Below are 15,922 nucleotides of genomic sequence, written 5' to 3'. Positions count from 1 at the left end.
GCTTGTCCGTCGTCTCTACAGTAGATCTTATTATATACTAACAGAGATGGAGTCGTGGAAACAGAGAGACAGTCAACCGTCAGCTTATACGAAAACCTGGTTCTGATTTGTACAAAAGGTACTAAATATTTTCTTCAGTGCATGTAAAGAAAATCTTCTTTATTCTCTGAAAAGTTATAAGTATATCTCACGAAGGATGAGTTGAAATTCCAAAAATTATAACTAACCTTTTTCATTCAATTAATAGGTGCTTGTAAAAAATAAAAACCTCAAATACCAAAGCAAATTATTTCCTCACCACCAGTATTCCTCAGTCAGAGCTTGTTCTTGTCGCACGGGACTTGCCTAGTGCGATTTATGTTTCCTGTGTGGTTTGCAAACTATTACACATTGAACATGTTACTCAAAAGGGTAGCGACTGCGGGATTTTCTGAAAAATTTCCACAAAGCAAAAAAAAAGAATATTCCCTCAATTTCAATTTATGTGAAACTGTTTGACTGGATACGTAGTTTAAGAAAAAAATGAAGACTTTTGAAATTTGTGGTCCTAAACAATTCAAAAAGGGGCTCAGAATATTTGTGTGGTTATAAAAACTTCTCAATAAGGGTAGAATTGTAAGTTTAAGTAAAATTATTTCTAAATTTAAAAAGGGATCATTCTTTTTTTAACGGACCAAAAAGAAAATAGATTTACGTAAACCGGAAAGGAGTTAGTAAGAAGTTATTCTTCTGTTTTATTTTGGAACAGGTGACTGACTTATTCCAAAGTTAGTGCTGATAGCTGATCACAACCTAAAGGTGATTTACAATTGCTCAAATTCTGTTCTATTTTTTGCTGTAAATACCCCCAAATTGCTGTCGGATGCCTCTTGAATAGTGGCCAAAATGTGGATACTTCGCTTCCGTAAGTTTTGAATTCTGTTGTTTTCGTTATTTCATTTGTGATAAAAAGGTGCCTGGAAAAAATTTGAAAATTAATTAGATTCTCTATTTATTTAGGACCTCAGATAAGCAAAAAGGGAATGGCGTGCTCTTCTAGTTATTGTCTCTTTTCATTTTTAATTATTTCGTTTTCACTCTTTTTGTTAAGTATTGCATTAAATTCAGTTCTTGGAATCCATGAATCAAAATTTTCTCCATCTTTTGAAGCAAGAATGGCACCATTTGAAGTTAAAGAATCAAAATAAGATTTCTAAAGCACCAATTCTCTGCTTTTGTGCTTTAGATTTGAGTTTCGGCTTTGCCATCATAAAAATGGGTCCTTCAGAAAACTTATACTAATAGTGCAATTGTGCTTTACTTTAGTGATTAGCAATTTAGCATCGGAAAATGTATAAATATAAAATGCAGTTCTTTGCCTTTTGCTTTAATCTCTGATTGGAATAACTAAAATTATAAATGACCTTACCTTTTGATTATCTTATCCATTTTTCAGGTTGCTTGTCATAGTAATAGGCAGTATACTAAAGCCACAACGGACCCTAAAGCAGCATCCAAACTGTTACGCGACGTCTTTCAGAGATTTCTTGGAAGAGCGACATAAGACTAGGCAACCAATGTCCGTGTAGTTACTATTCGCCAACTAGGGTCCCCTCCGTATGCTAAACGAGATTGTCAGTGGGTACGGGAAAATCAATGTCAAGGGTAATTGAGAGAACAAAAAAGAAAATTGAGAATGAAAGAAAGCTTGATTACATTAATGAAAGCTATTACAGAAAAGCAACACGGTGTCGAGAGGGAGAGACACCAGTATAGAGAATTATTTGCTTACTAGAAAATTTGATTGCTTGATCCCCTTAATAGTACTTAAAAAAAATAAACTAAAGTTACAGGACTTGAAATAACTAAGCTAGAGAGACATAATGAAAATACATGAAGTAAAACTACTCTATATTTACAATAGAATGACTTAGATTCCTACAAAGCAGCAGCAGATCCGTTGGCAGCAACCTTGTCTTTAGCATCAGAGTCTGCGTGCGCGACGCTGTTGGCATCTGTCTGCGGCTGGGCGCTGGCGAGGGCTATCGGTAGGGTGACATAGGCATAGGCGCGTTTGTCACTTGGCACGGCCAGACCACGGGGCCTTCCATGGCGCTTGGCATTGAGAGGTTTGCCAGAATGCCATGGGGTATGTCCAAGGGGTCATGGGGCATGGCTGGAAAGCCGCCCATGTTCTCCCTCACCTGAGTTGGCGACGTCCTCGGCGCCTTACTTGCAAGATAATCTTTGATCAGGCTCGTGTAAGCTTTAAGGTTTGTTCCCCTCTCCCAAGTATTCTCCTCTGCATCACAGCCTTGCCATTTTACCAGGAACTCTTGGTGATCTTTCCTTGAAGCACAAATCACTCGATCATCGAGAATATCTTCTACTCGCCTTTTCCCAGTTGAATTTGGGCCTCGAATACTGGGTATTGTGAGTTGGCTCAGCGAAGGATCCTCCATGTCTTCCGGAAAAGGTTTCAGAAGGCTGACATGAAAGACCGGATGAATCTTCCACCAGGCTGGGGTATGCAACTTTCCCAATGCGCTTCTCAATGGACAAGGGTCCAATGTACTTTTATCAATAGGCGAGGGTCATGGACCCTTGCAAACAAGTACCGCTTTGAGATTTTTACCATCACTTTGTCTCCTACTTGATATTCAATAAAGCAACGATTTTGATCAGCATACTTTTTCATCCGCTTCTAGGATTTGACAAGATAGCTCCGCACTATTTTCAAATTTCGCTTCCATTCCTTCGAGAAGCTAGCAACTTAAGGAGATTTCGATATGTTTGGGGCATTCATAGTGTGTGGGAGTAGCGGTTGTTGTCCGATAACAATTTTAAAAGCGCTTTTGTTTGTACTAGAGCTCTTTTGTGAATTGAAACACAATTGAGCAGTATCGAGAAGCTTCACCCAATTCTTTTGCAATCCGGTAACAAAATGGCGGATATATTCCCCCAGCATGCCATTGAACCGCTCCGTCTGGCCATCAGATTGTGGATGGAAACTTGAACTATGGCTCAATTTGCTACCCTACAGTACCCAAGGTCCATAGAGATAAATTTAAACCTAGAACCATACCTCATGTCTATGTTGGATATCCTTTTGGGGTAAAAAGGTACAAAGTGCTCAGTCTGGCCACTAAGAAAACACATGTATCTAGAGATGTAATGTTTAATGAAAATGTCTTTCCTTTCAGTATGTCCCAGGATACTGCTTCCTTCTACTCTCTTCTCAAATCTATTCCTTTTATTGATCATGTGTCAAGTGACAATGAGCGGACTCAAGCTAATGAGCAAAATGATAAAGGGGTTCCAGATGTCACACATCCAGATCTGTCATCTGATCCATCCCCCTCACCACACTCTCCTAACACTGTAGATTTACCTGTTCCAGATAACTCACCAAGTAATTCACCAATAAGCTCTATAAGAAATACCTCACCTGAGCATGTTTTGCAGCCAAGACAATCTCATAGAACACACAAAGTTCCCACATACTTGAAGGACTATGTCCATAAATTACCCTAGCTGAAACCAAATATCAGTGAACACAACACCAATGATCAAACCAATGCACCCCTTTTCTCTTAATGCTTTGTTTTCTCTCCACCGTCATATACGTGTTGAGAATCTAAGCCAGGACAGTTAGTACTTTGTGAGAAGTATTTGCAGTGATAAAAAGCCTACTTCATATGAAAAAGCAGCTGTGAATCCTGCCTGGCAAGCAGCCATGACACAAGATTTTGAAGCATTGCATGCCAATAACACCTGGGATCTAGTACCACTACTAGTTGGGAAACAAGCCATAGGGTGTAAGTGGGTGTATAAAGTGAAACATAAGGAAGATGGTAGCATAGAGAGGTTCAAAGCTAGGTTGGTGGTAAAGGGCTATACCTAGCAAGCTGGAATTGATTACACATAAACATTCAGCCATGTGGTGAAAATCACAACAGTGAGGGCCCTCATAGCTGCTGCAATCAAGAAAGGCTGGGACATATTCTAGTTAGATGTGAGTAATGCCTTTCTTCATGGGGATCTCCATGAATAGGTATATATGGAAGTACCACAAGGCTTAATAGTAGACAGTGAAAATTTGGTATGCAAACTCAAGAAGTCCTTGTATGGTCTTAAGCAAGCATGTAGACAGTGGTATGCCAAATTAGGTGAAGCACTGTGTTGCAAAGGATACCCTTATTCTATGTATGGTTACTCACTTTTCTACAAGAAGACATTTGAGTCAACAGTATATGTGGCAGTATAGATGTAATCTTGACAGGAATAAATAAAAAAGAAATAGAGGAGCTGAAGGCATTTCTACATGACAGCTTCAAAATCAAATACATGTGAAAACTTCACTACTTTCTGGGGCTGGAGATACTCTATAAGGCTAATGGAGTTGTAATCTCAAAAGAAAATTTGTGCTTGATCTTTTAAAGGAGTACAATTGTATGGATTATAGTAGCTTTCCTTCACCACTTGATCCAACGGTGAAGTTGAAAGCTAAAGAGGGCACTGCCTTAACTGATCCAACCTATTACAGGAAACTAATAGGAAAATTGAACCTTCCTTACCAACACAAGGATATACATAGCTTATAGTGTACAACACCTTAGCCAATTCATGCAAGATCCAAGAGAACCCCCACTTGAAAGCAACTTTTCACTTACTCAGGTACTTGAAGGGTGATCCCACAATGGGGATCTTCATGTTACATGATCCAAACTGCAACATCAAAGCTTATTGTAACTCTGATTGGGCTGCTTGCCCAAACTCAAGGAAGTAAGTGAGTGGATACATAATGCTATTAGGAAATAGTCCTGTGTGCTGAAAATCTAAGAAGCAAGAGACTATTTCACTATCATAAGCAGAGGCAGAATGCAGGGCACTCATTAAAGTAGTAGGGGAGCTAGTATGGCTATGCAGACTACTTGAAGAACTTATTGTGCCCTTTGCTAAACCTGTAGAAGTTTTTTGTGAAAGCCAATCAGTTTTACACATAGCTAGAAACCCTGTGTTTCATGAGAAGACTAAGCACATAGAGGTGGACGGTCATTTTGTAAGAAATAAGCTACAGGAAGGGCTGATTTCACTCCACCATGTAGCAACAGACAATCAGTTGGTTGATGTTCTCACCAAGACCCTAACAAGAATAAAGCATTCATCGATATTGGGCAAGTTGGCAGTGTTTACAACACTTTCAACTTGAGGGAGGGGTGTGTGTGTGTTGAGAATTGTATAATTATACTTTCATATGTAATGTTAGTTAGTTGTACAGTTAGTAGTGTTAGTTAGTGGGCCAGCTCAACATTAGTTGTAATTTGGTATTACACGTGTATATACTTTGTACTACACTGAGAAATAAAGGTGAGCTTTCACTTTCCCAATTCCTGTTTCTCTCTCATGACTTCTCTCTCATGGATCGAGCTTCAAGCTCATCATCAACCACAAATTTAACAAGAAGCATGGATTTTGTTCAAAGAGAAAGCAGGTCAATCTGTGAATGATCCTAATTTGTATACAATAGCAAGAGATGTTGCAGATGAATGCAAGGGCCTTCCTATTGCCCTTATAACTGTTGGCAGGGCTCTTAAAGATAGAGGCAAGACTTTTTGGGAGTATGCACTTCTCCAGCTAAAAAGGAACGTTCCGACAAATATCCCGGGACTACTTATGGATGTGTATCGGCCTCTGGAGTTGAGTTACACTCGTCTGGAAAGTAATGAAACTAGGTACCTTTTTCTTCTCTATACTTTGTTTAAAGAAGATGTTGATATTTACCTTGAAGATATAATTAGATATGGAATGGGACTTAGCATGTTTAGAGGTATCAATAACTTGGAAGAAGCAAGGAATAGAGAATATGCATCAGTTGAGATACTCAAAGATCGTTTCTTTCTAGTAGAGTCTGAAAAAGGATATGTCAAAATGCACAACGTAGTTTGTGATGTGGCAATGTCTATTGCATCTAAGGATAATGGTTTCTTGGTATGCCATGATAGAAGCTTGATTGAATGGACACGGAATGAAAACTGTACTTGCATTTCAGTACATCTTTGGTCATAAATTGCTTTTCCGGAACTGTTAACTTTTCCGAGACTTCAATTATTGCTCTTACAAGGCTAATTATCCACTTTCTATTTTCCTATTTTCAAAGTCTTACCAGCTAGATAGTTTCTTCAAGGAATGAACACCTTAGGGGTCTTAGAATTAGAGTATGTGCGTTTTCTAGCACTACCCTCATCACTTACATATCTGCAAAATCTTCGAACATTACATCTTCGTAGTTGTTATTTGGGAGATATTTCCATCATTGGGGATTTGAGAAGTTTAGAAATTCTTAGCTCTTCCTATTCGATAGTAAGGACTGAGGATGTACCTGCACAAATAGGAAGGTTGTGTAATCTAAGATTGTTGGATCTGACATGTTGCAAGAGGGAATATAATACTAGTGATTCATTAAATATTGAAAAAGTTACAATATCAGGCCTATCTCATTTGGAAGAACTTCACATGTTAAACAACTTTGAAAAGTGGGATGAAAATGCCATCAAGGAGCTAGAATGCTTAGTAAAATTGAAGGTGCTACAAATTGAAAACTCAGATCTAAGAGAGGTTATCAACAAAGAACTTGGATTTCCTTCCAACCATAGAAGATTTGCTATATCAGTAGGAAAAAAGTTCGAAGACTGTGATAAGAATTGCCTGGATCCAAACAATTTTGTTGTGAGTTCTCTGTCTTTGGACATTCCTATCGAGGTTCTTCTTTTAGGGCAATAGGTACGCCTCTTGTTGGAACATACAAAATATTTATACTTGAAAGGTGAGGGTTCGACGGATGCCATAAAAGAATTGGCTCCAAAGGGATTTAAGCACATGAGACAGAATGGTGCAGTAAACTGGAAACTCTTGTTGATTCTTCAATCAATTGGCTTCCCATTTTTCCAGATCTTGAATAAGCTTAATTATCTGTTTAACCTAAGATCAATTTGCGATGGAGATACGGATGGTCTTGTGCATTTCTGGAAGGGTGCTGTTGATCATCTTAGGGACGGGATAGAAAGACTCTTCACTTGCTTCTTCGGTAATCTTCAGAATCTCAAAATATCTCGGTATTGTTCGAGTAGTTACAAAAGTTTTTTCCCTGCACTAGGAGCTGAAGGCCTTGTTAATCTTACAAGAATAAAAATTTCTGAGATCTGGGGGATGGAACAAGTGATGGGGGGAAAGGTGAAGAAACTGAAAAACAAAAAGGAATTACTACACCAAAAAATGTGATGCCTAAGCTGGCACGTCTTTCTCTTAGATATGTCAACGACTTGAGGAGCTTTAGCCCAACCAAACAATGTTGGGAATTGCCATCATTGCAATCTGTACATATCGATGGTTGGGTCGAGATGACAACATTCACCATGGAATGCCTAAAAACACCCACATTGGAAGAGATCTCTCTAGACAAGTGAGATTGAGGAGAAAGACCTCAATGGGGCCATTCATCGTCAATTCACACTATCTATCGTGTTTCTCTTTTACACGCCTCTTAAAAAATATTAATTAAGAAGGGAGTTGGACTATTTTACCCTTATTTATGTCTTAATATATAATCTCTTTTCATTGAATATTTATTTTATTTATATGTCATCTCCATCTTCAAGAACAATTATTATTTAAGATAAAATGTAAAAAATATAATTTAATTTGCCTTAAACTTCCAAAATGACATATCATTCGACAACTATTTTTAGAAAGCCGACAGATCATTTGAGACGGAGGGAGTACTAGTCCATGTGTTCGATATGTTTGTCAATCTTTGCATTTTCCCCTACAAACATTTCAACTTTTGCTTCCCAAATTTCTAGCAACATTCAGAATTTTGTCTACCTTTTGTGTAATGCTTTTTTACACATAAACATTCTTATTTTTTCATTCTATTTTCAAATTTGTGCTGTCTCTTCAGTCTGCTTTTGAGAGTTCACTAGTGAAAAATACTTTGACCCTTTACTTTAATCACTAGCTTCCGCATGTTTTTCAGTTTAATAGATTAGTGCAAATATACTATTCCCGGACCTTTTTATATTTTGATATATTCATAAAAAGAATTTAATAGTATTAGTTATGAAAAGCATTTGACTAGTTTATCCTTCTTTCTTCCTTAAATGAAAAACTCTTTAACTTCAGCATCTATGTTAATTAGGTCCATTTTTGAATATTACTTTGGTATGATCTCTTTATTTGGTCCGTTTCCAAACGCTACTTTGTTTTTTCCCCCAAAAAATACACTCTTTAATATCGCACTGGTTTTTTTCATACTCTGCCCATGGTTTTTTTACTCTTTATTGGGATGGAACAGATGGGTTTGCCGTTATATCTTGTTTATTATTGTTTTTCGCGGCTTATGTGTTCCTTTTGCTTAGCCTCAAAGCCTTATCATCCGCGTTCCTTTTTTTTTTTTTGGCTTAACTCAAGTATTGTTATTGTTGTTCTTATTATTACAAGTTCATATAATTCTGGTATATTACTAATATTCTGTACTAAACTTTCTTTAGAATAAGGAAATAGAAATAGAAGAAGGAGATGCTGATACTTAGAATCAAGAAGAAAAAGAAGAGGCGGATGCTGGTGTTGCTGACCTTAAGCGGGGAGGCGGTCATCGGATGACTTCTTTTGGAATGTAAAATTCGCCATAATGAAGTAATTAGTCGTGTTGTTGTGGTTGATCGTTATGCTCTCCTTGCATTGCAGTGAATGAGGAAGAAGAAGATGACGATGAGGAGGTACTGAAAGTTGATTACTTCAATAGTTTTCTAGTATTTGTTAAAATAATCTGAAGAAATTAGTTTGTACGTACAATACATTTATTTTAGTCTCTAGAATAACATGGCATTGTGCAAATGAATCATATTGATGTTCTAGTTCTCAAGCTTTTATATCACTAGCTAGAAAATCATGTATTGAGGCCAAAATTAACCTTTTCCATTGCAAATGAAGACTGAATAATATTTAGCAAATGCGCAAAAGCATATCATTTTGTGATTAGTGAACTTTTCAGTTTTTTAACTTCCCATTGCTTTCAGCTCGATTCGAAGTACATATGCAGAAAACTTCATGCTTGTGAAATATATAAATTAGATTCATTTTGAACCCACTGAATATAAATCCTTGATTCATATCTGCCTATATCAAGCAACTAACTGTTCCTCCTTCACTAACATAGCATATTCTTTGGTGCGAGTGTGTTTATTATATATGCTCAAATGAACCAAGAAACAGTCGCAAAATATTGGTCTAAGGAAACAAAATCTTTAAGAACCATACAAGTAGTGCTGATGAGAAACCTACTAAGATTACTGTGTAAAAAAGATGGTTTTACCAATAATTTGTTATCCAAAGATAGTATGGAGTAGTGAATTCTTTCTAACATTCTATAAATGAAGAAGCAGGAAAATATTTTTTAACCAACAAAATCATGAAGCAGCTGCCCTCCAATAATATTATTATCTCTTCCTAACTGACGATTTTGTGTTTCAAATCCACCAAACATGAATCCTTCGTTATTTGCATCGATACCAAAACGCCGAGCTGCATTTCTTGGGAAGGAACCTGATAAACCAATACTTACATTATTGTTCTGATGAAGTCCCAATGTTAACGACACGCCACCATTTCCAGCTGATGCACTCATTTGATCAATTCCCACATGAGAATGAGGCGAAAAATTGTCATACGATAAATTCATCGTCTCCTGATCATCACCTCCTAAATGAGTTTCACTTGGATCATTATTTCGTGTTCGCTTTGATGGAACATCATGAAATTGTTGTGAAGACGTAGATGGATGTTCAGATGGAAGTGAATTACTCGTTGGAAAATGTTCGATGGGATTGTTTTTGTTTTGTCCCTCTCTTTGTGAAGCTGCTTTCTGAGCTTGCCGAGTTTCAAGATTGTGTATCTCTTCTACCATAGGCTTCCATAGTCTAACTCTCGCATTGATGAACCAGTTAGAAACCTGATCCATTAGTAAAATATTGAATTAGATAAGGTAGATGCAAGCAAAAAACGTCTAACTATTATATATATACTGACAGTGTAAAAGAACTTTTTACATCGTCAGGTCAACTAAAAGGTAATTATAGGTAACTTCTCATAAAAAGTGAGATTAGTAACGTAAAAAATATGACAAGTTACATGTTACGACAAGTTAAAATACATTAAAAATTTCTGCATCCGGCTATTCAAGGATGATAATCAGGGTATCAATATGAAAAATGCACACCTGATTCCTTGAAAGACCAGTCTGTTTCGCCAACATTACTTTGTCAGAGTCTGTGGGATAACTGCAACAGCATCAACACTAGAGTTAAAAGTACAGCGACAAAACTCTAACTTTTCCCATATCATCTTTGAATCAAGAAAACTTAGAGAGCTAACTAGATTGTTAGAATTTTAGACAGCAAATTTCCTATTCTGCAATTTTTTATATTACATGTTGTTTCCTTTACGTCGGCTATCTTATTATTTTGTTGTCTTTACTATTTTGTTTCTCTCCAGTATTTCCAACATGGCCACTTTGTTTTTCAAACTTCACTACTGCTCTTTTTTCAAACTTGCTTTGTTTTTTTTCTTTGAGCCGAGTGTGGAAACAACCTCTCTACCTCATTATAGGTAGTTGTAAGTTCTGCGTACACAATACCTTCCCCAGACTCCACTTGTGAGATTGCACTTGGTGTGTTGTAATTTAGATAGCAAATTAAAGCATTCTCAAGCTCACTAGAAGGAAGCTCAACTCCAATAAAATGCTGGACAAGGGTACTAATGTGTTTTTCAACATACATCTATTCCAGTACATGTTTTACACTTATAACTCCATACTTGCACCATTTTTTCAAATACACTAACAAAACCATTAACAAATAAATGCATCCTTAAACAAATAAATGCATCCTTAAGCAAATACTTGTAGTTTCCTAATTCGTAAACCAAGTAGATGACCAATAACAACAACAATAACATATCCAGTGTAATCTCACAAGTGGGGTCTGGGGAAGTAGTGCGCATGCAGGCTTAACTCACCTTGTGTAGGTAGAAAGGTTGTTTCCGAAAGACCCTCAGATCAAAACAAGTAGGTATAATCACAATAGTATAGATATAGAAATGCAGTAGTGGATAAGTCAAAGAAGCAATAACAAGAGGAAGATAATAGAAAAATCGAAACAAAAGCAACATCAATAGTAATAGAAATCCAAAAATATGAAAATACGAGAATAACGCTACTACTACTGGAACAAAAGGAACGACGCTCGACTAACCACCTACCTTCTATCCTAATTCTCGACCTCCACACCCTCTTTTCAAGGGTCATGAACATAGTTTATTAATTCAACATATATGAAGTTGCCATGATTGTAACCGCTATGCATTGACAGTATATAACTCTTTTTACACAATCAAATAAGATGGCCTACAACAACATGCAACTCTCTATAATATAAGCCTAATTTGATAATACAGAAATAAACTCTCTATAATAAGCCTTATTCTGTGGTATTAGAAAATAAAGTAAATGGCCTGCTATGATAAGTTAAAATGCATTACACTATCGGTGTATACAAGTTAAATCCAATTGATATTACTTACGGGTGCAAAAAATGGTCAAACAACCATGCCCGGAGAACAATTACTGCACGCTCCGGTAGCCCTCTTTGTGGTCGCCAAACAGGCTGATGGTCAACAAATCCAGCATTATGAATTGCTTGTCTTTGGAAATAAATGTCTTTCCCTGCAGGATTTCCAGCTCTCGGGATTGAATTATCACTTTCGCAATTTGGAGATTTGCCTGTGTACTGCAGTTGGTCAGTGATGGCATTTTTAAGGCACCTAAAGTGTTTGGACAAAGCTTTTAGAGACAGTTTTGCAAATGGTGCGGCATTCCCAAGTCCAGGAACAGATTCAAAAGATGCCACAACTGCTTGTAGCTGTTGATAGTACTGCTTATACCTTCTGTAAACCTGATGAACATCACCCTAAAGATTTGTCAAGAATACAAGGAGAGATTTCCTTAAAATTAATTGAAATCTTAAGTGATGCAAAAAGTTCATCTGAATAGCTTAGGTATACTTCTCTTTTTCATAATCGCAAATCTATGAGGGTCAATGACATCAAAATTCACTGGATATATAGCGCAAAGTTCAAGCACGCGTAATCCACACATCATGTATTGCGCTCTTAACATGAGACCAAAGCCCTTGGCTAAGTATGAATACTTCTTATAAGCCATAAATATAAGAGTGACAGTACGTCCAAGAAGTAAATGGAATATGAATATGCTAAATTGCCTGAAAATAACTCATAGCTAGCTCATACCACATTTGAGAAAAGAGATTTATCAGATAAATATCAAGTGTATTGAGCAATTGAGAACTGGTACCAAAGTCGATCAAGGTTTTTTTATTGCATTGGGTTTGGATGACTTTCTGAAGCCCTTCAGATAAAACTTAATTATTGCATATCATTGTCAATTTTTGTTATGTCATTTTTCCAGTTACTGATGAATTCAGTAATATTCATTTATTACTGATAGTAGCAATATTCTTCTGGGCTATTGTCCCGTCACATCCTCGAACCATGAGAGCACAAGCAATTGAAACATTTTCAGCTCAAGTTCATCAAATTAAAGCACATTACAAATTTCCCTATATGAGACGAAAATACCTACACTTCAATTAAAGTCTAAGATAATTTAGTACCTCGCTCTATGGAATAAAAAGGATCATGAGGTGTACATTAATCAATAACACTTTTAATGAAGTAATTAACATTGCGCAATCTTTTAATAGCCTCTTGGACACTGACAAGATTCTTCCACCAATCACAGCAAGTGATTGAGTAACTTTGCGATGGAAAAAGTTGTTGTCAACACGAGCCAAAGAATTGAAGAAATGTTCAAAATTAAGTGAAGCAAAAGAAAGAAATATAAGGTGGGGATTACCTTCTCAAGCATTATGCTTCAGCAAGGTTAATGAAATGTAGGTTAGTAACACGAGAAAAAAAATTGTTAATTTGGAAAAATACGGTGAAGATGATGGAGATTTTTTACCCTGCCATACTTAAACCATGTAGTTTATGATAATTTTAAGAACTTAGTGGGTGTTTGGACATAAGAATTGTAAAATTCCAAAAACAAAAGTGAAAATTTTTTTCAAGTAAAAATGGTATTTGAAAATTAGAATTGTGTTTGGACATAAATATAATTTTGGATTGTTTTTAAAGTTTTGTGAGTAATCTGAGTGAATTTTGAAAAACAGTTTTTTGAAATTTTTCAAAATTTCGAAAAATTCCAAAATGCATCTTCAACTGAAAATTGAAATTTTTATAAACAAACGCTGATTTCGAAAAAAGTGAAAAGTTTTTGAAAAAAAGAGAAAAATTTCTTATGTCCAAACGGGCTGTTAATTTGATATATTCCAACGCATTTAAAAGGGAAAATAAGAGGAGGAAAGAGGGTCTTGAATAATTTGTCCCCATAGTAAATCTTTTCAGATAGATTCCCCTAATCTCTTCATCCACAATACGGCCAAACTAAGTTTCATATAACCTATATTAGAAACTCTTTCTAAATACTTGTCAGCCACTTTAAGGAACCAATTAGTGCATATATTCCCCTCAATCACTTTTTTCCAAAAAGATGATTTAGTGATCGAACTTATATGCCTAAAAAGTATAGGCATCTAGATACCTATAATACAACCAAGAGTAAACAAAATTTAATTTTTCTTGCTAAGAATATATATATATATATATATATATATATATATAGATTCTTTTCAAATTGGTTACTGCATGTTGGACAGACATTGAACGATAACTCTAAGCCTTATAGAATGAATCTACTTTTAGTTACATAGAAACTACCGTGCAAGAAATTACTTTGAGAGTTTTCATAGAGAGACAACAAGGCAGTACCATAGGAAAGAAATTGAAACAATATCTGAAGAAATTAAACCAAGCCTGCAAACCATGCGGTGAGCAAAAACCTAAGATATAATGGTAAGAGTTAATCTCTATATACTGTCACGTCATCTATAGCTAAAGATAAATATAAATTAGACAATTTGCTAACAACAAATTGTATCCGAGGAAAAACAAAATCCCAGGAAATATTGACAGAGCAAAGCTAGGATTTGAAGCTGATGGTTCTCAACTTGCTGTCAAACAAATAGTTCATCTTAGTTAATGAGTTAACAATTAAATATTTATACATATAATGAATTTCCTCAAATAAATATAGTATCTGATTATAAATTATTAAGTTCGTCCCAAGTCCCAACCCGTACCAAATAATCTAGCTCCGCCCATGAACATTGAAACAACAACAAACAACATACCTAATATATCCCAACAAGTGAATCCGGAGAGGATAGTATATACGCAGACCTTACCCATGCCTTGTGAAGGTTGTAAAGATAGAGAGGCTATTTCTAGGAGAAACTCAGCTCAATAAAGCTCGCATGAACATTCAAAGTAAAGTATAATTCAATGATACTTAGCAAAAACATCCAATCTTAAATCTCAAAAAAATAAATGGTACCTCATTAAGCATTGAAATTAACTTGGACTTGTTCCTCCTGAGCTCATGACTTCCATCACCACATGAATATTGGGGATCATCACTTAAAGGTGCTTCCAGTGAAGGATCCATCACTGCATAATTATCATTAGCAGCTAATTTTTCAGCATAAATACCCCTACCAACATCACAAATCTCTTCCAATAATCGTTGTGCAGGTTTTAAGAATCTTGATCCCTTGAGAATTGAAGCATAGCCAGTGAATGGTCCAAGAGGAACAGTAGCACTACTACTCTTTGATGACATGTCATTAGTAAATATTGAAGAGTCATATCTTTGTAGGTTAAGCTCTAGAGGAAGATTACTACTACTACTTTGGTTGTAATGATGAGATGATGACAATGACAAAGACAAACCTTGACCTGTTGTAACATTATTGTTACTATTACTGTTGTTATTGTTATTAATAGTGAAGATAATGGTTCTTGTTTATATACCACATCAACATCACCACCATTGAAAGATTGATCAAGAAACCTAAAGTTTTGATGACTGTAGAGAAAAGGGTTGCCATTAATTTCTTGAAAAGAAACACCAGATGATAATTGTGGATCCATGAAATTAACACCCTTTTCTTTAGCATCAGAAACAAGAAGGAAATCTGAAGGGATAAGTGAGTGATGGTCAACAAAAGGAAGTAAACCAGCAGCAGAATCAGAAGGGTGGTTTTGTACAAAAACTCTAAGCCTATCTCTTCTGCTTTGTTGTGGGACATGATATGCTTCAAATCCCTCAGCCATATCTCACTGCAACTACAAAAAAGAGAAGCACTGTATTTTCTTGATATATTAAACAAAAACTGAGTAGACAGAGAGAGAGATAAAGAGAAGTCAGGAACAGTGAAGAGATGGGATGAAATGAAAGGCTATTATTATTATAGATATATATCTGATATACCTTTTTCAGTTCTGGGAAAGAGAAACTGAGGATTTACTGTTTACTACCTCATCATATACATGGCAACTCTTTTAGGAGTTTACAGCAGATTTGCTACGAGAGAAATGAGAGGAGCGAACAAATTACACACTAATGTGTTTTCTCTTTCTTTTGTTTTTTTTTTCTCTAAGAAAGTCACTTTCTTACAGACTTCCACTGACTGACCAATTAAAGTAAGTGGGGTCAGGGACTTTTCCTTTAACTTACGGCATGGGGATGTGCACAAGACTAGCCATCGCTAATAATTGGCTTAGGTTTTCTTAGCAGTAATAACCCCCAGATATTTTTCGGAACAGCCACACCTCTTTCTCAACATTTTTGTGACTCTCGTACCACGCCGTCCGTAGATTTTGGTTTCATTTTTTTTTTAAAATTAAAATA

At 36.1% G+C, this 15,922-nt stretch overlaps 1 protein-coding gene and 1 long non-coding RNA gene across 2 annotated transcripts; one reads left to right on the top strand and one right to left on the bottom strand.

Moving 5' to 3' along the window:
* The first annotated feature begins 5,351 nt into the window (after window positions 1-5,351).
* LOC107790095 (uncharacterized) lies at window positions 5,352-8,881 on the top strand. Its single transcript, XR_001648960.1, has 2 exons — window positions 5,352-5,714; window positions 8,529-8,881. It is a non-coding gene; the product is annotated as an uncharacterized LOC107790095 (long non-coding RNA).
* Window positions 8,882-9,309: 428 nt separating this feature from the next.
* LOC107790096 (BEL1-like homeodomain protein 9) lies at window positions 9,310-15,482 on the bottom strand. Its single transcript, XM_075247860.1, is given in 5 exon segments — window positions 9,310-9,988; window positions 10,256-10,316; window positions 11,617-11,987; window positions 14,567-15,012; window positions 15,015-15,482. Coding segments are annotated over 5 exon segments (1,764 nt in total). The 5' UTR covers window positions 15,346-15,482; the 3' UTR covers window positions 9,310-9,433.
* Window positions 15,483-15,922: the final 440 nt, after the last annotated feature.

This window comes from Nicotiana tabacum, chromosome 24, assembly GCF_000715075.1.
Source record: "Nicotiana tabacum cultivar K326 chromosome 24, ASM71507v2, whole genome shotgun sequence".
Lineage (NCBI taxonomy): Eukaryota > Viridiplantae > Streptophyta > Magnoliopsida > Solanales > Solanaceae > Nicotiana > Nicotiana tabacum.
The sequence above is the reverse complement of the archived record's forward strand: the minus strand, read 5'-3'. Positions and strand labels throughout refer to the sequence as shown.